The sequence below is a fragment of the Brachypodium distachyon genome, chromosome 4 (assembly GCF_000005505.3).
Source record: "Brachypodium distachyon strain Bd21 chromosome 4, Brachypodium_distachyon_v3.0, whole genome shotgun sequence".
Taxonomy (NCBI): domain Eukaryota; kingdom Viridiplantae; phylum Streptophyta; class Magnoliopsida; order Poales; family Poaceae; genus Brachypodium; species Brachypodium distachyon.
This window is the reverse complement of record NC_016134.3, coordinates 16,272,356-16,297,782: the sequence shown is the minus strand read 5'-3', so window position 1 is coordinate 16,297,782 and position 25,427 is coordinate 16,272,356. Positions and strand designations below refer to the sequence as shown.

The 25,427-nt window shown below is 52.2% G+C and overlaps 1 protein-coding gene across 1 annotated transcript; it reads right to left on the bottom strand.

The window, feature by feature from the left end:
- Window positions 1–327: 327 nt before the first annotated feature.
- LOC112268646 lies at window positions 328–25,037 on the bottom strand. The gene is made up of 4 exons (XM_024454562.1): window positions 24,789–25,037; window positions 17,016–17,118; window positions 16,074–16,136; window positions 328–1,421 (listed from the first exon to the last, which is right to left on the bottom strand). Exons 1-4 carry the CDS (start codon window positions 25,035–25,037, stop codon window positions 913–915), a joined length of 924 nt encoding a protein of 307 aa, XP_024310330.1. The 3' UTR covers window positions 328–912.
- Between the last annotated feature and the right edge of the window lie 390 nt (window positions 25,038–25,427).

Sequence of the window (25,427 nt, the reverse complement as noted above, 5' to 3'; positions counted from 1 at the left end):
TGGCGGCGCGCGGTGCGCCGGCGGGGCGGGCGACGTGGGGAGGGCCGGGGACGGCGCGGCGCGGCACGGCGGAGACGGGGGCGCGGTCGGCGGCGGTCAGGGACGGCGGGGTCGGCGCCTAGGACGAAGACGGGCGGGCGGCGCGGTCGGCGGTCATATATAAAAATACATTTGCCCTATAAATGCCTTTAGGGCCATATATCTATTTAAATAAAATACTTTTTCAACTCCAAATAATTACCCAAAAATTATGGAATAGCTCATATGTGCAATAAACCACTTTTATTTTAGAAACCTTAATGGTTTGAAGATCCAAAGCTCAAATGGGTGTAAACAAAATCTATTAAAGTCTTTTGTGATTTAAATTTGAATTCAAACATGCAATTGTGGCATGATGCTTATGGATGTAATGCTCATGTAAAACTTTGAAATTTTGGGATGTTACACCACATGACCGAGTCTTCTATGCCAGAGCCACCCTAGTGAGGATTTTGCAACTAGACACGTAGGGGGTGAGTATGCGGAGTCTTCAAAATTTACAAGATAGAGGTTACCCTTTCTTCGCCCTCTGAAGACAAAAGAGTTATCCTTTTCTGAAGTAACATAGACATATTGTCTTGTGAAGCAAACGATTAGTCCATTATCACATAGTTAAGCAACTGATAGAAGATTATATCCAAGTGATTCAACAAGAAGTACTTCATTGATAGCCAGGTCATTTTCCTTGGAAATAGCAATTTTGCCGAGAACGATTACCTTTCCCTTACCATTGTCATCAAAAGTGATGTTCTCATGATGTTGAGGACCAAGTTCTAAAGAGCTAAACATTTTCTTCTCACCGGTCATGTGATTCGTACATCCGGAGTCCATGACCCATTCTCTTCCTCCAGATGCATATGCCTACGAAGAAAGTTAGGCTCGTTTAGGCACCCATGTTTTCATGGGTTCCTGCATGTTAGTAGAACTTGAAGAACACAGGGCATTACGGAAAAATGTAATGACAGATTTTGGCACCCAGATTTGAGGTTTTGCATGTTCTCCACGCATTATGGTTCCAGTGAAATTAGCTCTCACTTTATTATCCTTACCCATCTTCAGAATGTAAGATTCATCAACATGGAATATCGGGTAAGCACGTGAACTATTGGGACGCTTTGAAGCATCCTTACGGGGATTCAGATTTCCCACAAATGGAGGAACCTCAGTGTACTTCCCTCTTCCCTGGACAAACTTTGTAGGGGGATATTGCTTAGGGAGCCAAGCATCACCATTAACATTGTACTTCCTCTGAAAACCGATACCATCCTTGCGTCGGCGAGGAATTTGAAGACCAAGAATCTGGTTCAAGGTTTCAATCCCTTGGTGACACTTGAGTATACCAGCCTCAGTCTGCTTCTTCAACTTAGCATTTTCTTCAGCCACTGAAAGATCACTAGGTGAAGGATTAGTGACAACAGAGTAAAATTCACCAATAGTAGTAAAGCTAGAAGCGATATCGGGTGAATCAGGGAAATCAGTTTGAGTCACAGCATGTGAAGTAGTGATTTGAGGAATGTTGTTCAATGAAGAATTGCATTTAGGGCATACTTCAGAGGAATTGCTCAAACCTTTACATGAGCATTGCATTCATAAGCATCATGCCACAATTGCATGTTTGAATTCGAATTTGAATCTCAAAAGGCTTTAAAAGATTTTGTTTACACCTATTTGGGCTTTAGAATTTTTCAAACCAATAGGGTTTATGCATAAAAGAGGTTTAATGCATATATAAGCTATCCCATAATTTTTGGATAATTGTTTGGAGTTGGAAAAGTATTTTATTTAAATAGATATATGACCCTAAAGGCATTTATAGGGCAAATGTATTTTTATATATTTTATTTTGAGGGGAAACTACTGGTAGAACATGATTTTACAAATTTTTCTGGGATTTATTTGGACAAATTTGGAGTTCAAAATCAAAAGATATCAAAGGAATAAGAAAAACAGAAAAAGAAAAGGGTAAAAGAAAAAAAAAGGAGCAAGCGGACCGGCCCGGCCGAATTGGGCCGAACCGGCCCAACTCCTCGCGCGCACCCGCCGCCCAGCCAGCCCAACGGCCGCGCCCGCGCGCCCGCACTCGCTGACAGGTGGGGCCCACCTGTCAGGGCTTTCGTTCCCGAAGGAATGCGCTCGCGCCGCCGCCGCGATTCCCGGCCGCCGTCCCCGCGCGCTCGCCGCCGCAATCTCCTCCTCCGCCTTTCCTTTTGCAGCCCCGAGCGCGTCCTTTTAAGCCCCGCGACCCCCTCTCTCTTTCCCCCTTACTTCCCCAGCCAATCGCGCGACCACGCCGCCGGAATCCTTCGCCGGCGCCACACCCGCGCCGCCGTCTTTCTCCTTCGTCGCCGGTGAACCCTAAGGGTAAGCGCCGCCATTTTTCCCCCCCTCTTCTTCTACTCATCCTTGCGCTTCATTTGACACACGCCATTTCTTCTCTCGTGCACCGCCGCGCCGCCCGTCGCGCCCGAAGACTCACCGGAGTTCGCCGCCCGCGCCGCCGCGTCTTCCTCGACCTAGGCGACGACCCCGACCGCCCGAGCCCACACCGACCCCGTCACCGAGCGCGCCGCGCCTCCCCGTGAACTCCCCGCGTTGCCAGCCTCGTCGGAACACCCCGCGCCGCTGCGCCCGTGCCCGCGCCGCCATCCCCTCCATCTCCGGTGACCGCCGCCGCCGCCCGGTAAAAACCCTAGCCCCTCGTCCGTCCGATCGTTGATCAACGGTGTAGATTAGATCGTCCTTTTTCACTTAAACCGAACCGGTACCAATGAATAGGAACGCGCCACGTGGCATCTATTTTTATAAAATAAAAATCAAATTTTAATCCCCCGGATTAATTAAAAGGCACTTTTGCAGATAGGCCCCTGTAACTTCAAAGGATCATAACTTTAAATCTGTTTGGCCAAATGTAATGATCCACACCTTTTTGGAATCCTTAGGAAGTGTAGAATCTTTTGGCATGGTCCAAATTCAATTTTGAATATTTGAATCACATTCAAATTACAGAATAGGGATTTATGCCATTTAAATCATAACTAATTATCTAGAAGTCCTTTTTGAGTGAAACCAGTGCCCAAAATTTTGTTTTATTGTCCTCTGTCCAATGTGACAGAGAAATAAATATTTTGAATTAATCTATTTGGCTGATGCCAATAAAACCTCATTTTAGGGTTTAAACCCTAGCCTTTGCTTTTGCTTAAAAACCCTAATTGCATGTGCTTAATAAAATAAACCTTTAATTATCAATGCTTTGGATCAGTAGATCACCCAAATAAAATAAACCAAACTCATGTCACATGTTTTGCATTGCATCATAGCATACATAATCTTTTGCTTATATCGTGTGTTTATGTATGTGTATGTTTGCTTGATTGTATGGTTTTCTCGGAGAGCGAACTGTGTGATTGCGAAGAGTGTTTGAATACCAACTACTATCAAGGCAAGTTCACTTTGATCATTTATCCATTATTTTATTATGCACTAGATTTTTTATTAGTTGCATTGTTAGGATTATTACTGTATCTATGCTAGCTATGATTTGTCCTAGTAGTATAGGATACCCTTTGTCATGACTTCACCACCAATTGCCATCGTAGTAGTAAAATGCTATGCTATGCTAATATACGAGGGTGGTATTATTACAATGTGACACTATTGAATTACAATATGATTTTCCTAGTGTATGGCAAAACAAGTAATTCAATGAATCGTCCTGGGTGGGCTGCTTTGAGTTTTTGCATGTAGTGACGTTAGGTCCATTTCTATAGGGCCCGCTGACTCGTCTCTCCGTGTGATTCGGGAGCGTCCATGGTCTTCTCCCCGTGCGATTCGGGGAGCGCCTGCATCACAATGTGGGATGCCACCCGGATAACTAGAGACTGGACTAGTTTCCTGTTTAGTAGCTTCCAGTACGACCACATGGTATTATGGGCTCTGCCAGGATGGATGTAAGAAATATGAACCTGGATCCGAGGTGACATCGGTATATAGCAGTGTAGGTTGGAACGCGTCCCTCAGGTGGTTTGGGGGAATATGTTCTGAAAATTCCTGTAATCGATGCCGTTGCTACTCTACCCTGAGGACAGCAAGGGATTAACACGTCGATTTCTTGTGGGTAAAGTGTACCACCTCTCAAGAGTGTCGAACTAAGTACTTAGCCGTGTCCCCGGTTACGGACAATTATGAGTAACTAGATAGTGGAGCTGTAAGGAAAGTCTCACTCATTCCAATTTCATAATAAAACGAATGGATTGAACTGGGTAGGAGCATTGATGTTTCTACTCAATGTGCCTAGGTTAATAGGAGCATGGGTGTTTCTACCCCGTGTCCAATAGAATTCAAAACTATTTGTCTACAAATAATAGGATTTGAATAATGATGCTTTTATGCAAAATAGTCAAACCCCACTTAGCCAAATTATGCATGTACTTGGTAGGTCCTTTATAACTCTAGTGAACTTGCCAATACATTCAAATGTATTGACCACGTAGTGGCTGCAATTAACAATGCAGGTGGATCCGACGATGAGTGAGGTTCGTCGTTTTGTCATGGGTCATGTGCCTACATTCCAACATGTTCTCACTTTGGAGTAGTGTGGCCCTTATGTTCTACCCTTTTCCGCTGCAGTATTTTGAAACATTGTTTTATGATGTTGAAACAGTATTGGTTTTATGCTGGCCCCAGAGGTCATGCGAGGTTGTAAGTACTATTTAAATTCTGGATGATGCGATGTAACAAAGTACTTTTGACCTTTGTTTCTGTATACTTCATCATGAAACTGTGTGTGCTAGTGAGTCGATCCAGAGACTAGCACAGTAAGCACAGAGATCAAACCCTAGGAAGGGAGAGGATCGCTTCACAAGTTCACTTTGATCATATCCAATTATTGTTGTTGTTTTAAAATACTTATGCATTAGTGTTGTTGGTAGAGATGCATTGATAGGACCATTACTCGTACCTCTATGCTAGCTATAAATCTCAGGTAGTATAGTTTACCCTCGCCATTACCTTGCTACCAAATTGCCATCGATTGTAGTTGAATGCTAAGCTATGGTAGTATCGTGGGGGAAATAACTACATTATGATATTGTTATGCCTTTGGCTATATGAAAAGTTTCTGTTAGATGTAAGGCAAAACAACTAATTCAATGAACCATCCTGAGTGGGCTGCTTTGAGGATTTTGAGGATTAGCGGCGTCAGGTCCATTTCTATGGGTCCCTCTGAATCGAGTTCCTGTGGATTCAGGAATGGATCGTCCATGGACGTTTCTCCCGTGGATTCGGGGAGCGCCTACGTTGCAAATGTGGAATGCCACCTGGGATAACAGAGACTAGACTAGTTTCCTATTTAGAAGCTTCTAGTACAACCACAATGCTATATGGGCTCTGGCGAGACAAGAGTAAGTTGTATGAACCTAGACCCGAGGAATTGTATTGAGGTAGCCGTGTAGGGGGAGCGTGATTCTCTCGTGGTTTAGGGAATTACCTCTGAAATCTCGTAATCGATGTCGTTGCTACTCTACCCTGGGGACAGTAAGGGATTAACACGTCGGTTTTTTGTGGGGAATGTGTACAAACTCTCGAGAGCGACAAAACTAAGTACTTAGCCGTGTCCCCGGCAACGGACAATTTGAGCAACTAGATGTGGAGCTGTAAGGAAAGTCTCGCTCATTCCAATTTCTTAAATAAAATGAATGGTTTGAACAGGGTAGGAGCACTTGAAGAATCCACTTCAATGTGCTCTAGGTTAATACGAGCATGGGTGTGTCTACCCCGTGTCCAATAGTTAACATTATTATAAAATTCCTTTGTAGTAGGGTAATTTATGTTCTGCTTCCACGCAAATAGCCTTGAACCCCACTTTGCCACATTATGCATATACTTGGTAAGCTCTGATATAACTCTTAGTGAATCTTGCCAATACATTCAATGTATTGATCCTACTGGCTGCATCGTTTAATGATGCAGGAAGCTCCGACGACAAGTAAGATGTACGTTCTGCTTGTTTGGGTTACGGGCCTACATTCCAACACGCTCTCACCGTGGTGTTGATGTGCCCTTATATCTTTCGCTTTCCGCTGCTAAATAGTTGTTTTATTTCCAGCTAACCCGTGAGGTTATGCGAGTTGTAAGTACCTTTTATATTCTGGATGATTCGTTGTAATATTGAGACCTTTGTTCTATGATATTACATCTTGAAACTGTGTGTGCTAATGAGTCGATCCAGGGACTAGCACTAAAGCACAGAGATCGAACCCGTGTACGGGGGCGGTCGCTTTAGATGGTATCAGTGCATTGTGTTGCCTGTAGGAACGTGACCCTAGCTTGGATTAGGATAAGACTAAACCATGAGACCAAACCTTAGGATAAATTCTTATCCCTATCTGATCTTTATAAGTATTTTACTCCTTATCTATATTCTTCTAAATCTTTGCATTTATATCTTACATATGCATGACATGTTTGTTGATTTATTTTACATATACACCAAACACTATGCTTTATACCACATATGCATGTTTATTTTATTATACCACAGATGCATATTTATTTTATTATACCAACTACCACTATAATCATGTTGTCATGTTATGCACATATCATCATGCATCCAATTTTGTCCTTGCAATTCCACCCTTAATTATAATTCTTGTCATTTTATCCACCCTTCTACTTTTATCTTTTATTCTACTTACACCCGACCATTTAATCATGTCACTGATACTTCCCTACCTTTCCTTCTTTGTTTTCTATAGATGGAAAGCCCACCACCACCCTTTGGGAACGTACCGCCGTTTACCCGCGTCTACTACCCCTCCACCGACGACAAGCAGTTGTTCAGTGCCCTTTTGGCGGCACTGTGTGCGTTCCTCGACCTGCCACCTCCCAGGTTCAGAGGCCGAGTCGAGCCCGCCGTGCTAGAAGGATGGCAGCCACGGTGGGAGATTGAGGCAAAGATCCGCGAGCGTGAGATCGCGCCAGCGACTCCGGATATCACCTTCATCGCCCGCTACCCCACCTTCGAGCAGGGCCTTCAGTTCGCCATGCAGTGCGCCTTCGCGCAGGTGTGCCGCACAGAGTCAAACAATGAAGTCTTCTCTCTGTCAGATGTAATAGCTATGGCCAAGCCGGCGACACCGTCTTCAGACTCCGAGTAAGATGATTCTTCAGATGATGAAGAATCTGAGTTCCATTCACCAACATGTGCTCTACAGTAGCACTTGCCCTTCTTGTGAGCAGAGTCCTTTTTTCAATCCTTCTTCTTGTGACGATCACGGTTCTTCTTGTGAGAGTGCTTCTTGAAGCTTTTCTTCTCCTTGTCTTTATTAGCTTTCTCGGGGCACTCAGCAATGAAATGGCCTTTCTTGCCACAGTTGAAGCAAGCTCTCTTGGCCATGTCAGACTTCTTCCGATGAGCTGATTTCCGAAACTTGGAGGAGCTGGATTCACCTTGATACTTCAGTTTGTTTCCAAACTTACTTCCAAACTTCTTATTGAACCTCTTCACAAAAAGAGCAAGCTCGTCATTGGATTCTTCATCAGACGAAGATGATTCTTCATATTCTTCACTGGAGCTGACAATTTTCTTGGACGATTTCTTGGCCTTGAGTGCAACATTGTTCTTCTTTGAACTGGATCCCGAACCATGGATCAATCTCTTCTCTTCTTGGTCAAGTTCATAGGACACGATTCTTCCAAGAACCCAGGTGGGAGTTAATTCCTTGAAGTCTGGCCTATGCTTGATCAGCTCACAAACGGTAGTGTATTCCATGGGGAGAGCTCGAAGAAACCTTCTGTTTTGCATCAAGTCAGTGATATTGTGATCATCGAGAGTATTCAGCTCATTCACGATTGTGTTCATGCGATCGAAGAGTGAAGAAACGGTCTCATTGGGATCAAGCATAAGACGGTCAAACTGACTGATGAGGCGAGTAACTCTAGAATCTTTGACAGTAGTTGTCCCTTCATGGACTTCAGCGAGAAGATCCCAAATCTTCTTTGCATCAGTAACATTGCTAATCTTGTTGAACTCACCATCACTAACAGTTGAGAAGATGATATCACAAGCTTTGGCATTTGCTTGATAATTCTTCAGAGAGATAGAGTCATATCCAGAGATGGGTCCCTAAGGAACAACAAGGCCATTTGTGACTGCTTCCCAAGCACAAGGGTCAGTAGATATGATGTGAGTCTTAATGCGATTTTTCCAAAAAGCATAATTGGTACTGCTAAGAACAGGTAACTTCCCTTCCTTAGACATACTTCTTTCTCAGGTGGTTAAACCAAAACAAAAAAGCCTTGCTCTGATACCAAGTGAAAGATCGACTATGTCACAGAGAGGGGGGGGTAAATGTGACCAGTTTTAATTCTTTCTTCAAAATGAAGACTGACGACTGAAGACAGTCACAGTACTTCAACAATTTTTAGAGTACCAACGGAAAGAAGAAAGATGAACAGGCTTATAGCAGCGATGAAGACAGAACACAATGAATCAGTTATACTTCACAAAGTAACAGTTGAGGAATGAAATCACCAAGACTGAAGACACAGGGATTTTTTTCCGAAGTTCAAATTGTTGGCACAATCCTACGTCTCCGTTGAGGGGGCTGAGTCACACAAGACTCGCGGACACACAAGTCCACCCAATCCTCCTGACCTAAGACCGAAGTCTCGCCCAGTTACTCGCGGCAGATCTTAAGGTGATCTCCGGACCTTCGCAGACTGGTTGATGGAAAATCACAATCTTCGATTGCTCTTCAACACTGACTCCTAGCCGTCTAGGTGATGCCAATCACCAAGAGTAACAAGCTTCAAGTGCTCGGCTAGAGAGGGGATCCCATTCTTCACGCTCAGTTCAGCTCTAAGGGTTTTATCAGGTGTTTTTCAAAACAACTCACTCAGGATCACCACCGAATTCTTCGGGGTGGGTCGTCTTATATAGCCTTGGCCACGGCTGATCTAGCCATCGTGACCCGTTGGATAAAGTGAATTTGAGCCTCCAGCTCACACTTTATCACTTCGTTTCACAACGGTTAGATTAGGTAGTCAAGCACGAAAGCGACAGATTTTCAAACACATTTGAACTCAGAGTGAAGACTTCACGCGGAAGTTGCTGTGAAGCCTGAAATGCTTCATTCTTCACTCCGACGAAAAACATACACATAAAATAGTTTTCGCCTAAGCTGAACATGAAGATTAAGGTTTCACCTAAACCAGCCCCACACTTCAAACCCCCCTTAATAGTACGGCGTTCCTATACTCAAGTGAAGAAAAAAGCTACGGAAAGACCTATGAAGAATGCTATGCTTCACGTTCTTCACTGAGTTCTTCATACTTCACGCCAGTACCTGTACTTCAATTTTTAGGGGTCATTGATGCTGGTTAAACCAATTCTTCCGAGGAACTAAAACCTGAAACACTCAGTGTAACTCATTAGTTCCTCAACCATGTTGTCATCATTCATCAAAACCCATATAGGGGCAAGGTTTCCCTTTCACCTTCCAATTCCTCTGCGAAGCGTTCGTGGGGGTGATGCCGTCGGTGGCGCTCTTCCACCACTATTTCTACCCCTGGATCGACAACGCGAAAGCGATGTCGTCAGGGGTGGTATTCCGCGCCCGCGACCAGATGAAATCCGAGTTCATCGTCCGGTCGGGGAAGAAGATCGAGAAGGAGTGCCAGGGCGATTGGTGTTGGGTCTGAGTGGAAGACCCCCAAGAATTCATCCTCTCGCCCACGGAGCTGCCACAACCCCACAGTGGCTCGCAGGACAAATACCACCGCGACGCCGACCTCCTCCCCATCGTGGAGAAGATCAAGGCACTGCGGCTCGCGGGGCTCATCGACGTGGACGTGGCGCGCACCTTCGTCCACCGGCGCATCGCGCCGCTCCAGCTGTGCTCCCGGCCCGCGTGGATGTACACGGGTCCCGGGGACAGGACACGCCTCCATCAGGAGTGGGTGAGGGGAATCTCTGGCAAAACCTTCCAAACAACGAAGTTCCCGCCGGGGGTCTTTTCCCTCCATGCCGGCGTTGCGGCGCTCAACGATATCGTCGCCGCCTTCCCGCCCTGTAACGAGTGGGGTTGATGGACGACACCCCCACTCGGGCCCCGCGCGCTCCCCTGCCGGCACCTCGCGAGAAGCAGGTGCTCGAGGAGAGCGGGAGCGAATCCGAGACCAGCTGGCCCTCCCTCCAGTCGCTGGATGACGAGGTGGGCCAGGCTGCAGCGTCCCCAGAAGTCGTCCCCGTGGACGACGACGACGAGGACAGCGACAACGCGCCCCTGATCGTGCGAAGATCAAGGACGTTCACAGCGGCCGCGGCTGTCTCCTCGGCAGCGACATCCGCCCCAGCAGCGGCCACCAGCCCCGCGGCAGTAGCCGCTTCAGGGGCGCCCGTCGGTACTTCGGCGGCGTCCACGTCCGCGGGGGTCGCCGGAGTCACACCGGGAGAGACGTTGCGGAGCTTCGTCAATCGCTTCTCAAATCTCTCCTATTCTATCCCGAAGGCGGAGGCGGCTGCCATCGTCAACACCTTCGCCATCAACGTCCGCGATCCCAAGATGTGCGAGAAGCTGAGCACGCATCGGATCCGGACGACGCAGGATCTGTACGCTTTGCACCCTCTCATGCCACGGTGAAGCGCCTTACCCGCGACATGTGCGCGCTGTTGCCGGACGCGGAGCCACAACAACCGCTGAGGTGGTCGCATGTGCCGATCACCTTCAGCGCTGACGATCACCCGGCGTGGCAGCTGGGTTCAGGGGTAATACCCTTCGTCGTCTCACCGATCTTTAGCAATATGACGGTGACCAAGGTATTGGGGGACAACGGAGCGGGGCTTAACCTCCTGTCCGCCAGGCTGGTGGAGAAACTCCAGTCGCCGGTGGAGCAGCTAAAGCCCACCGACCCGTTCCGGGGGGTGAACCCCGGGATCGTGCGCCCGCTGGGGCGCATCACGCTGCCGGTCACCTTCGGGTCCCGGGAAGCGTTCAGGACCGAACACAAAGTGTTCGACGTGGCACACACCCCGTTGCCCTACAACGGGATCCTTGGTCGGCCAGCGCTGATCAAGTTCATGGTGGCTACGCATTGCGCTTACGGCGTGATGAAGATGTCGTCCGTATATGGAGTTCTGTTGGGAATATGCCCTAGAGGCAATCATGTATGATGTAATTCCCAATGTATTCATAAATATTATTAAGTTGTCCTTGTTTGAACATCTGATATGTATCATTGAATATGTGATTTGATTGTGGAACTATGTATTCATGTTGTTCATACTAAATTGTCCTTAGTCATTGAGGTTGTGCTGGACACATAACCTAGACTAATGTGAAAGTTGGCTGATGACTCGGTTCCACTTGTCATGGGCATGGTGATGTCATTCCAGCTTACACGGACTCGGCTAAAGAGTTTAGCAAGTCGGACTGACCCATATTGAGATGCAACGAGTAGGTCGTCATTTGCATGTCTCAATCAATGTAATCCTTAGACCTGAGGTTATCGCACAATCCGAGTTGTGGATCACCAACTTAGGTTCTGTCAAACGTTGTTCCGTAACAGGGCAGTTATAAAGGCAGAGTTCGGGTTGACTGAGAATCAAGCTGTGTGATGTGGATAACCAAGATGGGATTTTGTCCCTCCGACTGGAGAGATATTCTCTGGGCCCTCTCGAGTGATATGATTCGGGAAGCATGGCCATGCGCGACTTGGTTAACTGTTAACCGGGTCGATCGACTAAGAGTTAGTCGGATGAATCGTATATCACGGATCGAGAAGAGAGTTGAACTATTAAAGGGATGACGATTAATCGCCTATAGTTCGACAAGGTATATCGTGAGGCAAAAGGGACTAAGACGTATGTCACATTGGAAGGTACGTCGTCATGACTCGATGGTACTTGGGAGTCGGCACGTTCTGCTAGGAGCCGCTACCGATTGATCGATTGTGAGTCGGACTCCAATCGTGTCCAAGTCGCCATGAGCCTGCGGGGTCACACACTTAAGAGCGGGAGCAAGTATTTGGTCGGGTTGGACCCGAACTGGAATTGGGCTGACAATGCGAGTTGGACTCGCAGGGTGGATGGGCCACAAGGCTTGGAGCCCACTTCCACTCGATATATAAGCAGGGGCGTGGGATGCCTAAGTGGCACGGTTTTTCCACTCTCATGCGTTGAGAACCCTAGCCCGATTCAGTTCAACCATCGCACCGGACCTAGCAGTCCGCCGCCGGAGCTCCTCCTCGCACGTGTGGATACCGGCAGAGGTGCTGTACGTTCAGCACTTCGACGATCGCGGGATTGGATCGGCTGGATCGGATCGAGGGACTGCACTGCATCAAGGCGCCGCATCAATAATCCGCAACTGCGCGTCTAGTGGTAATCCTCGTGGCCTTCTACCTCGGCTAGATTTTGGGAGTTCGCGTAGGAAAAGTTTTTGTTTATCTCTACGCGCCCCTTCATATATGGAGTTCTCTCCATCAGGTGTGACCTCAAGGACGCGGCCTAGTGCGTGGGCGAGGTCGTCAGGGCCGCCGCCGCAGCTGACGCCGGTGACGAAGACGCTTCTGGAGACGACAGCTCACTGGGCGATGCCCCGGCAACGAAGAAGGCCCGCGCTACCCCTCAAGAGCTTGCCCGGGGAAGCGCAAGCTCGAGCTCGCGCCCCGGCAAGGGGCAGAAGCTCCGGGAGGAATGCCACGGGTGCTGCGCTGATCCGTCGCGCGCGGTGGCAAGCCCCTCCACTTCACCAACTCTAAGAGCATCAAGAGTACGGCCTAGGCGGACTTCGTCACGGAATGGACGTCAACGAGCGTGGAAGAGAATGAGCCGGAGAGCAGCTTGCCTGGCAAGCTGGACGAGAACCACTGGGTCCTTTACTTCGACGGCGCGTTCAGTCTCCAAGGAGCTGACGCCGGGGTCGTCATCGAGTCACCGACAGGGGACCAGTTGAGGTTCGCTGCCCAGCTCGATTTCCCGAACTCCACCAATAACACGGCGGAGTACGAGGGCTTGCTCGCCGGGTTGCGGGCGGCGATCGCCCTCGACATCAAGCGCCTAGTTGTTCGCGAGGATTCCCAGCTCGTGATCAACCAAGTGAACAAGGACTACGACTGCCCGCAGATGGCACCGTACGTGGAGGAAGTCCGCAAGCTAGAACGTAAGTTCAGAGGTTTGCGATTCGAGCACGTCAAGCGGAAGGATAACTTCACTGCTGATGAGCTGGCCAAGATGGCAGCCGAGCGCCAGAAGCCTCCGGCGGGGCTGTTCTGCCAGAAGCAAGCGGCTCCTTCAGTCGCCCCCGAGCCAGCTGCCGTTGACTCCACTCCAGCAACCGAAGGAACCCCGGTGACAGCAGGGGTCCATGCTGCTGATATAGCGGCATGCGTTGGCAGGGAGATCCCTCCCTGGGCGGAGGAAATCGCCCGCTACTTGAAAGGGGAGGCTCTCCCTGAAGATGACATTGCCGCAGAGCGAGTAGCGCGGCAAGCCAAAATGTACACTGTGGTGGATGGAAACCTCTACCGCAGGCGGGCAAACGGGGTCAAGCTCATCTGCGTGCCGAAAGACGAAAGGCGCGCACTGTTGGAGGAAATACACCGGGGCACGTGTTCACACCATGTGGCCTCCCGGACTTTAGCCGGCAAGTCGTTTCGGCACGGTTTCTACTGGCCCACGGCCCTTGCCGACGTGGAGCAGCTGCTGAAGACGTGCAAAGCGTGTCAGTTCCACTCGAAGAAGAGCAACCAACCCGCGCAGGCCCTACATGTCATCCCTTCCTTGTGGCCGTTCGCGGTCTGGGGGCTCGACATCGTCGGCAAGCTACCGAGAGCGGTTGGTGGGGACGAATATCTGTTCGTGGCCATCGACAAGTTCTCCAAGTGGGTAGAAGTGGAACCAGTGCGGAAGGGGACCGCCCAGGCGGCCATCAAGTTCTTCAAAAGCATTGTGTGCCGGTTTGGTGTGCCTAACAGCATCATCACCGACAACGGCACACAGTTCACGAGCGCAGTGTTCCAGGCCTATTGTGAGGGCATGGGCACTAAGTTGCGCTTCGCGTCCGTCGCTCATCCGAGGAGGAACGGGCAGGCAGAGCGAGCCGACGCAGAAGTGCTGCGGGGGCTCAAGACGAGAACCTTTGATAAGCTCAAGGGCCACAGGAAACACTGGGTTGAAGAACTCCAGCCCGTGCTGTGGTCAATCAGGACCACACCTAGTCGGGCAACGGGCGAAACTCCTTTCGCCCTTGTCTACGGGGCAAAAGCGGTGCTGCCCCTCGAGCTCAAGCACGGATCTCCTCGGGTACGCGCGTATGGCAACACCAGCCTACACGAGCAAAGGGTCGACGATCTAAACTTCATCGAAGAGCTTCGATGCCGGGCTGCTGTGCGAGCCGCGCGCTACTAGCAGGGACTCCGTCGTTACCACGACAGGCGAGTCCGTCCCCGGGGGCTCGAGAACGGAAACCTTGTCCTGCGCCGGATACAAGGAATGAAGGCCGGGAACAAGTTGACTCCGAAATGGGAGGGGCCCTTCCGGGTAGTGCAGGTGACCAGACCGGGGGCTGTCCGGCTGGAAACCGAAGACGGCTTGCCGGTGCCAAATAGTTGGAATATTGAGCCGTTGCGCAAATTCTACCCGTGAAGCGGCGGAGCCTGACCCTCAGGTGATGCCGCCGATGCATACCTCTCGAACTAGTGTAGCCGGGCAGCCCCCGTGTGCATACCGCTAGTTATTGTGAATAAAGATAAGTGTTTCATTCCTGAGCTTTAAAGTTGCCTTGCTTATTTGTGTGTCCCCTTCTTCTTCTGTCTCCTGCTTGTGGTGCACGGAAGTGTCTTTCCGAACTTGGTTGTGAGCAAGGGGCTGCTGCAGCCTCAAAAGCAAAAACCACGTTGCCGGATCACTCCGCCACGGGGCATGCAGTCGCCGGGTCAACCGAGACGTGCATCAAGGGACATGCAGTTGCCAGGTCCCCCGCAACGTGCATCACGGGGCGTGTGGTTGCTGGGCTCCTCGCAACGTGCACCTCGGCTGGGGAATAGAGTGCCCACATCCAAGTTTGGCATCGACCCTTCCGTGCCTGGGGGCTGGGAGGCAGGAGAGATAAGATTACTCATGTTGCTTTATGTATTTTCGTGAATTTCGAAATAAAATTGCAGCACCTCGGGCCTGGTAAGAATCTAACCTGCAGGAAAAGGTGGAATCTTACACACTGTAATACCCATGGGCTAGCCATGGGTTGCGGCATGTAGCAGTGCCTTGTGGTGCGGGACGACCGCAACACAAGGGACTCACCGCACTCATAACCGGGAGCACGGCTAATCGATTAGATTTCACTCTGCAGAGGTTGTACACTTTCCCCACATGACACAATCAGTCCAAAATGTTGCCTAACGACAAGCGTGCGCAACAGGTAAAGATTGTGCCGAGGTCTTTTGATGGAGTCCCCCGTACATAATGCCAGCACGCCCACGACCCTGATCCGAAGAACGCTCTCCTAGGGCTATGCCAATGCACGAGTTCTCATCCACCTACTTGACCAAGCCAGAGCCCATGTAGCATGTGGTTGTACAGGAAGCTTCTGGGACTGAAACTTAAAAGGTTCTCTTTGTTCCTGGGCGGCGGTCCCCACCAAAATCGTGAGCATCTGCAGAGCCAATCGCTAGATGCAGCTCTTGTAGACACCAATCTGTGGCTCTCATCATACCACTCCGCCCAGAGAAAAACATTTTGAGTTTTGGTTTAGAAAATACTTTTCACAAAACTGCCCCATAAAACTGCCCCATAATGGGCTCATAATTTCATAAAACCATTTTATCGAAAACACTATAACCCTTATGCAAGCATTGCTAAGTACATAGATTTTGTAAAGTATAAAATAAGGCTACAAGGATAAATGGCATGGAACCTATGGCTATCTACTGTAGGATATAGAAACATATAGCATTTTCCTACACATGCATTTCTACAAAAATAAATAAAACATGCATAGCAAAATAATGGGATAAATATGGTCAAAGCAACTTGCCTTCTGAGTACTCGCAGCAAGAATCACACTCCTGATAGCACTCAGCGTCACACTCCGTGCAATCTAACGTTAAAAGAAACGATACCGAAATAAATAAACAACTCCACAAGAACACAAGTGCAAGATGTCGGTATGCATGCATGAAACTCCAAACCATTGTAAACACGTTCGAGTGCAAAGGTACTACTAAAGAAAAACTCCAAAACCAACATAAGCATAGTAATAATAATTTGATGGTTTCTCAACTACACCTATTTAATCTAAGCTTAGACCAACTTACTGTTCCAATGTCTAAACAAGTGCTAGCAAATTTTATTGAAGATTTACTGTTGCTAAATAGCTTCACCGAGAGTTACACCAAAAAGGGGTTTGGTTTTAACTAGGTTATGGGCAGATTAGGCCGAAACTTAACCTGTAATTACCACTGCAGAAAGTTTCTAGAAACTAGAATCTAACAGGTTCATTAAATCCTACACGTTCTAGGCTTTCCAGAAAGGTCTAACTTGCAAAGTTTGGATTAACAAATCAAAAGATATGCTTTTCAGAAGTTGACTAACCTATACTAGAGGTGCTGTGAATACAGTTTTCCAAAGATCATATACTGGTGTGAACCGATCTGATATTGTGCAACAAGTGAACTAATGTTTGGACAAAGATCTATTCTACGCTCTAAAGGAGGTTTTACGCCAGCAGGTTCTACAAAACAGTCTATACGAATTCTAGAAGGTGACTACTCCAGAAGACACATGCTGTGGATAGCTAATACCAACGAAGATGCACTACAGGAGATCATGGATACGGGGTATCCCTAGTGAACTAATCTGTAGATAAATGTTTGTCCTAACAATAGCAAAAAGAATTGGCTAAAAATGTTCTACGGTTCAAAAGTTACAAGCTATCGAAAAAGGCTAATCAAAACTGCTCGTGCTGAGTGTTTCTCACCGGAGGAAGTCCGCCGGAGTTGAGGAAAACAGCAAGGGAACAGGGCAGCGCTTGGGCGTAGCCCGTGGGGTGGCGAGGTGAGAAGAAAGGAGGACGTGGGCGCCTTTTATAGGGGAAGGGGAGAGCAGGTTCGAGAGATTATCTCGTCGGAATCAATGGCTCTAGCCATTAATGGAGAGGAGAGCCGTGGGGAGACCATTGGGCTCTAATTTGGGAAACTGAGGAGGGGATTGGGGAGAGGAGGCTCGTGGGATTCGATTCAGAGCATCTGGACGGGGAACGGTGAGGGAAGGTGAGGGGAGCCGGAGGAGATTGCGCCGGCGACGGCGCTGTACCTGTGTCTGTTCGTGCTCGTGCAGAAGGAGGAAGACGAGCACCTATGGGGGTTGGGCTGGGCTGTGGCGCTCGGGGAGAGATGGGCCACCGAGATGGGCTTCGGTAATTTGTTTTCTGGTTTTTCCAAATTGTTTCCTCTTTAATAAATTCTGGATTTGGTTATGGTATTCAAAATAACACCAAACCTTATCCATAAAATTCCAGAGATGCAAACAAAATGCTTTGGGCCTAGGAAAATTATTTCCAGCCATACATGCCATGTGAAAATAATTCTTGTATCAAAATATTCCGCTACGAGCTTATGTATCTTATAAAAATTAATTTATAGAGTTTATACTTCCCAAAATATCTTATAACTCCAAATATGCATTGGTGACATAAATTAAATCATTCTCATTTTGACGATGTCATGTTACCCTCTTTTCGTTCTCAAACACACTTGGAAATGAAATAAAATATGTCTAGAAATTCAAAAATGCATGAGAAACTAAATATGCATGAGGCATGATGCTATTACAGCCAAAATGAAATTTTGGGTGTTACACGAATAGGAAAGCGCCCTCATCACCTTCCTCCGGGATAATGCCGACGTGTTCGCCTGGCAACCGTCGGACCTTCCCGGAGTCCCCAGGGAGGTGATTGAGCATCGGCTCGCGGTGCGCCCGGATGCGCACCCCGTCAAGCAGAAGATCCGGCGGCAAACGCAAGAGCGGAAAGATTTCATCAAGCAAGAGGTGGGCAAGCTCAGGGCTGCCGGGGCGATCACGGAAGTTTTGTACCCCACTTGGCTAGCTAACCCTGTAGTAGTGCCCAAAGCAGGGAATAAGCTTCGCATGTGCGTAGATTTTACCGATCTTAATCGTGCGTGCCCCAAGGATCCCTTCCCTGTACCCCAGATAGTTGATTCTACCGCTGGTTGTGACTTGCTGAGTTTTCTGGATGCTTTCTCCGGCTACCATCAAATCAAGATGGCGGTCGAGGATGAGTAAAAGACAGCGTTTATCACCCCGGTTGGCTGCTATTGCTATACATGCATGCCTTTCGGGTTGAAAAACACGGGCTCCACATTCCAGCGCGCCCTGCGCGAATGTTTGGGGCCCCAGCTAGGCCGCAACGCGGAGGCCTACATGGACGACATCGTCATCAAATCGAAGCGTAGGGACTCGCTGGTTGATGACTTGCGGGAGACGTTTGACAACCTCCGCAGGATCAAGCTCAAGCTGAACCCTGATAAGTGCACCTTCGGTGTAAACTCCGGGCAGCTTCTGGGTTTCTTGGTTTCACACAGGGGGATACAGGCCAACCCGACCAAAATAGAAGCTATCGAGAAGATGGAGGCCCCCCGTAAGGTGAAAGATGTCCAACGCCTCAACGGCTGTGTGGCCGCGCTGGGACGTTTCATCTCCAGGCTGGGCGAGCGTGCCTTGCCTTTCTTCCGGGTAATGAAGAAAAAGGGTCCAGTCGACTGGACTCCCGAGGCTGAGGTGGCGTTCCAGGAACTCAAGCAGTACCTGAAGTCACCGCCCATCCTCGTCGCCCCCAAGCTGGGCGAGCCGCTGCTACTCTACCTAGCGGCGACTGACCGGGTGGTCAGCTCGGTGCTGATTGCCGAGAGGGAGGAAGACGTCCCGGGGACTGGGGCGGCGGGGCAGGAGGCTGAGCGGCCTCCGGCAACCGCCTCAGACCCGGGGACCGCCCCCGAGTCGGCAACCTCGGCACCGCGGAAGCGGTTGGTGCAGCGCCCGGTGTACTTCGTTAGTACGGTGCTACGCGACGCGCGGACAAGGTACCCACAAGTACAGAAGCTCCTTCTAGGGATTCTCCTTACGTCCCGCAAGCTGCGCCACTATTTCCAGGCGCACCGCGTCACGGTGGTGTCCGGGTTCTGTCTCGAGCGAGCCCTCACCAACCGTGAAGCCACCGGGAGGGTGGCCGAATGGAGGATGGAGCTGTCGGAGTTCGACCTCCGCTTCGCCAACTCCAAAAGCATTAAGAGCATGGCCCTGGCGGACTTCGTCGCGGAGTGGACGTCCACAGGCGTAGAAGAAAGCGAGCCGGAGACAGCCTTCCCGGCAAGTTGGACGAGGGCCACTGGGTCCTCTACTTCGATGGTGCGTTTAGTCTCCACGAAGCGGGGCCGGGGTCGTCATTGAGTCACCAACAGGGGACCAGTTGAGGTTCACTGTTCAACTCAACTTTGCTAACTCCACCAATAACATGGCGGAGTACGAGGGCCTGCTTGCCGGGTTGCGGGCAGCGGTCGCCCTCGACATTAAGCACCTGGTTGTTCGCGGCGATTCCCAGCTCGTGATCAACCAGGTGAACAAGGACTACGATTGCCCTCAAATGGCGCCGTACATGGAGGAGGTCCGCAAGCTGGAAGGAAAGTTCAAGGGTTTGCGCTTCGAGCACGTCAAGCGGAAGGATAACTTCGCTGCTGACGAGCTGGCCAAGATGGCAGCAGAGCGCCGGAAGCCTCCGGCGGGGGTGTTCTGTCAGAAGCAAGTGGCTCCTTCAGTCGCCCCCCAGCCGGCTGCCGGGGACGCCCCTCCGGCAACCGAAGGAACCCCTGCAGCAGCGGGGGTCCATGCCGCTGATACGATGGCATGCGTTGGCAGGGAGATTCCCCCCTAGGTGGAAGAAATCGCCCGCTATTTGAAAGGGGAGGCTCTCTCGGAGGATGACGTCGTCGCGGAGCGTGTAGCGCGGCAAGCCAAGATGTACACTGTGGTAGATGGTAACATCTACCGCAGGCATGTGAATGGTGTCAAACTCATCTGCGTGCCGCAGGAAGAAGGGTGCGCACTGTTGGAGGACATACATCGAGGCACATGTTCACACCATGTGGCCTCCCGAACTCTAGCCGGCAAGGCGTCTACTGGCCCACGGCCCTGGCCGACGCAGTGCGGCTGGTGAGGACGTGCGAGGCGTGCCAGTTCCACTCGAAGAAGAGCAACCAACCAGCGCAGGCCCTGCATGTCATCCCGTCCTCATGGCCGTTCGCGGTCTGGGTACTGGACATCGTCGGCAAGCTACCAAGGGCGGTTGGCGGTTACGAATATTTGTTCGTGGCCATCGACAAGTTCTCCAAATGGGTGGAGGTGGAACCAGTGCGGAAGGTGACCCCCCAGGCGGCCGTCAAGTTCTTCAAGGGCATTGTGTGCCGGTTTGGTGTTCCTAACAGCATCATCACCGATAACGGCACGCAATTCATGAGCGCGGCGTTTCAAGCCTACTGCGAAGACATGGGCACTAAGCTGCGCTTCACGTCCGTTGCTCACCTGAGGAGTAACGGACAAGCGGAGCGAGCCAACGCAGAGGTACTGCAGGGGCTCAAGACGAGAACCTTTCACAAGCTCAAAGGCCACGGGAAGCACTGGATCGAAGAACTCCAGCCCGTGCTGTGGTCCATCCGGACCACACCTAGTTGGGCAACGGGCGAAACTCCTTTCGCCCATGTCTACGGGGCAGAAGCGGTGCTGCCCCTCAAGCTCAAGTACGGATCTCCTCGGGTACGCGCGTACGGCGACACCAGCCAACACGAGCAAAGGGTCAACGATCTAAACTTCATCGAAGAGCTTCGATGTCGGGCTGCTGTGCGAGCCGCGCGCTACCAGTAGGGACTCCGTCGTTATCACGACCGACGAGTTCGTCCCCGCGGGCTCGAGAATGGAGACCTTGTCCTGCGCCGGATACAAGAAACGAAGGCCGGGAACAAGTTGACTGCGAAATGGGAGGGCCCCTTCCGGGTAGTGCAGGTGACCAGGCCGGGGGCTGTCCGCCTGGAAACCGAAGACGGCTTGCCGGTGCCCAATAGTTGGAATATTGAGCACTTGCGCAGGCTCTACCCGTGAAGCGGCGGAGCCCGACCCTCAGGTGATGCCTCCGATGCATACCTCTCGAACTAGTGTAACCGGGGAGCCCCCGTGTGTAAACCGCTAGTTAATCGTGAATAAAGATAAGTGTTTTGCCCCTGAGCTTTCAGTTTGCCTTGTTTATTCGCGTGTTTTTTCTTCTGTTTCCTGCTTTAAATGCACAAAGGTGCCTTTCCATACTTGGTTGTGAGCAGGGGGCTGTTGTGGCCTCGAAACGTAAACCCGTTGCCGGATCGTTCCGGCACGTGACATGCCGTTGACGGGCTCCCTGCAACGTGCATCACTGGACATGCCGTTGGCGGGCTTCCCGCAACGTGCACCACTGGCCGAGCAGTTGCCAGCCCCCACCCGCAGCTCGCACCACACAGTCGCTGCGCCTGGGAAAAGAAATGCTCACATCCAAGTTTGGCATCGACCCCTTTGTGCCCGGGGGCTGGGAAGTAGGAGGGATTTATCTGATTTACCTGTGTTTCTTGTTTTCGTGAGTTTCGAAATTTTTTGCAGCACCTCGGGCCTGGTAAGAGTCTAATCTACAGGAAAGGGTGGAATCTTGTACACTGTGGTGCCCGTGAGCTGCCCACGGGTCGCACCATACACCGGTGCCTTGTGGTGCGGGAGGACCGCAACACAAGGGGCTCACCGCACTCCGAGGCTTCTGAGTTGACAGGTTGCCGCCACGTGTGCCACGGTTGCCTGGTAAACCTGGCGGCGGAAACTGCGCCGCGTTCGAGGGAAGGGCGCCACGATGCTGCGCAGGTCCGTCGCGCGCGGTGGCAAACCCCCCTCTCGCGCCTATAAAAGGCGCGCCCCAACCATAGAACGGCTCAGAGTAAAGCCGGGTTCGGGGCCGTTAGGGCGGGTGGTGCCACGGAGGCGCGGAGGTGGTGCTTCCTGCCAACGCCTAGCGCTGGCGGGTTCGCTGCCATCGCGCCCCTGCTGCATCGCCCCATCGAGCCAGCCCCGAGGGACGCTCTAGAGGCACGATGGTAGTGCATGCCATCGGTGTCCCCCACCGACGGGTGCACTGCCGTTGTGCCCCTGCCGCGCTTCCTCAAGTGGACGGCTCCTGGGCGAGGGTCGCCGCAGAGGCACTGTGGTGGTGCATCCCATCAGCGTCCGGCGCTGACGGGGTGCATTGCCACAGTGCCCTTGTCGCCCCCCTCCATAGTACACCTCCGCAAGGAGCAGGGGCTGCCGCGGAGACTTTATGGTAGTGCATGCCATCCGTGCCTTGTGCCGACGGGTGCACTATCATAGAGACCCGGCCGCATTCCCTTTGAGAGAGCCTTTTCGGGCGCGGGTCGTTGCGAGGACGCTGTGATGGCGCCGGTGCCGACGCTCGTCGCCCGTTCCGGCCCACCATCGCGTCCCTGCCGCGGCCCTCGAGCAGTTTAGCTCCCGGGCAACAAGGGCTGTCACATCCCTTGGGACTAGTTCCCCAAAAAAACCCAGGTCTCCCCAGTTGCGGGGGCTGTCGCTGGGAGGCTATAACTTCCTCGCAACCCGTGCCCGCCGTTCGGGGTGGGGCGAAGCCGGCGGCGAGGACGTTATAGCCGTCTCGCGGCTGCTCCCGGGGCGGAGTCCTCCTAAGCCAGGGTTCCTCCCTAAAAGCCAGGGCCAGTCCCTGAAGGCGAGGGTTGCCGCGTGAGCGTAGTGGTAGCATCGTCGGCGGCGGTTGCTGCTGGCGGCGATCTTGCCCCCGCGCTCCTGCTGCATCCCTCAGAGATCGTCTCCCTTGAACAGGTACCCAAGGTGGTTTCCTACCAAGGCAGTGCCCCGTCTGCACTCGACCGCCAAGCGTCACGAAGCATTGGACCGAACGGAAAAGCTAAGTGTCTGAACAAGAACACTGAATTCGCTAAGAGCTGAACGAAACTGAGCACTGTCCCGCTGGGTGCGGCCCCAGATCCCGCGCGTAGCCGTCGTGTTAAAAGGGACGCTTGCGGGGGGAGTGCGCTCCCCATGTGGCTTCGCGGGTCCGTCCCGGAGGGGCACGGCTTGGAGTAGTTACTCTGCAAGTGGAGTGGCTCCTCGCTACCGCTTGGCCCCAGGTCGGCACCACGGGTCCGTCCCGGGTCCCTGGACTGGTCAAAGGTGAGGCGCGCGCGAGTCCTCCGCAACACAAGGCAAAATACGCAAGGGTTAAAAGGGGCCACCCCGCTAGACAACATCGGGAACAACGAACTTGTCGCACCAGTGGCACCAGAGGGACCACCGCTGCGCGACACGTGGGCCCCTCTCCCGGGTTCCCGGGAAGGTCTCATCCCGGGGAGCGTCTATGAGCTCCCCGGCAAGCTACCAGCCTGAAAGGGGCTAGCAGGGCTTCAGGGAATATTCCCGCTTGGGCACCTCCCGGGAAGCGGCTTCCCGGGAGGGGGTTCCCGGGCGCGTTGGGCCCGGGTGCTTCCCGGGGTCGACTTGCCGGGACTGGGGGTCCCGGGCGCGTGCCCCACCTCGGGTCGTGGGGCCCAGTGGACAGCGCCACGCGGGCGCGTGTCGGGCGCGGGACGCGCGGTCCCACCAAGGCAAGGAGTAAGGCGCGCGGCTCAGTAAACGAGCCGACCGACGGGTAGTTACCCGTCCGATCCAAGGAATAGTGGTTGTCTAATCCTACCCTAGGGTCTTAGGCCCCTAGCAGCGGAGGTGGCACCCATGCACGCCACCAGCTCACCGGGGAGAGTTGGATGTCTCCCCATTGGAAACTTGTAGCTCATGCACCGTGGCACATGTGGCACCCCCTTGTGTATAAAAGGAGGACCCATGCCGACAGTCAAAGGGGTTAGACAGTTGGTAGGTTAGTGAGTTGGTCAGTTGGTTCCAGTAGACAGCCAACAGAGAGCAGTAAGGAGTACTTAGACATTGACAGGAAGCCCGGGAACTTGTAAACGTTTGATCCGCAATCAATATCAGTTCAGACAGGCAGGACGTAGGGTTTTACACCTCCGGGTTGCCCGAACCTGGGTAAAAAACGTGTGCGCACTTGTTCTTGTACTAGCACGCACCCCTAGCACCTTGTATCACCGGCCCCGTAGGGCCTCATCGGCCATGCCGGCGATCACCGGGTCTCCGCCCCAGACGCCCTACTGAACCTAAAAGGGGGACGTAGCCGCACACCCCCGGTGTCGGAGCACCGAGCGACGAGAACTGCCATCGCGCCCTTGCAGCATCGCCCCATCGAGCCCGCTCCGAGGGGCGTCGTAGAGACACGGTGGGGGTGCATGCCATCAGCGCTCCACGCCCGCGGGTGCACCGCCGCCGTGCCCTTGCTGCGCCCCCTCAGGCGAGCAGCTCCTAGGCGAGGGCTGACGCGGAGGCACTGTGGTGGTGCATTCCATCGGCGCCCGGCGCCGACGGGTGCACTACCGCAGTGCCCCTGCCGCATCCCTCTAGAGGACACCTCCGCAAGGAGCAGGGGCTACCGCGGAGACACTATGGTGGTGAGTGCCATCAGCGCCTCGCACCGACGGGTGCACCATCATAGTGTCCCTGCCGCATTCCCCTAAGAGAGCCCCCCTATAGGCGCGGGTCGTTGCGAGGACGCTGTGATGGCGTCGGTGCTGACGTTCGCCGTCCGCTTCGGCCCATCACGGCGTCCCTGCCACGGCCCTCGAGCAGTTCTGCTCCCAGGTAGCGAGGGCTGCCGCGAGAACATCGTGGCATCCTTGCCGCCTGCTTTCGGCGGTGGCGGCGAGGAAGCCATGATGTCCCTACTGCGGCCCTCAGACGGGTTTGTTCCAAGCAGCAAGAGCCGCTGTGGGGACGCCGTGACATCCTCGTCGCCCGCGGTCAGCGGCGGTGCCGAGGAAGTCATGGCGTCCCTGCCGCGTCCCTCGGAGAAGGCTCTCCCAAGGACGAGGGTTGCTGCGGCGTCCCCGCTGCTTCCCTTTTTCAGGCACTTTGCAGGGATAACGAGCTAGGAGTGCTCCATCGGTGAACGCTTCAGGCGCAAGACTGAACGAAAAGCTAAGTACCGACACCTAAATGGCGAACCCACTAAGAATTGAACGTAATTGAGTGCTATCTCGCCGGGTGTGGCCCCGGACCCTGCGCGTAGCTGGACTGTTAGAAGGACGCTTGCGGGGAGAGTGCGCTCCCCATGTGGCTTCCCGGGTCCGTCCCGAAAGGGGGTCACCCCGTGAGACAGCACCGGGAACATAGAACAAGAATTTGAACAAGTTAAAGAGCTTGATTATCTAAGTGT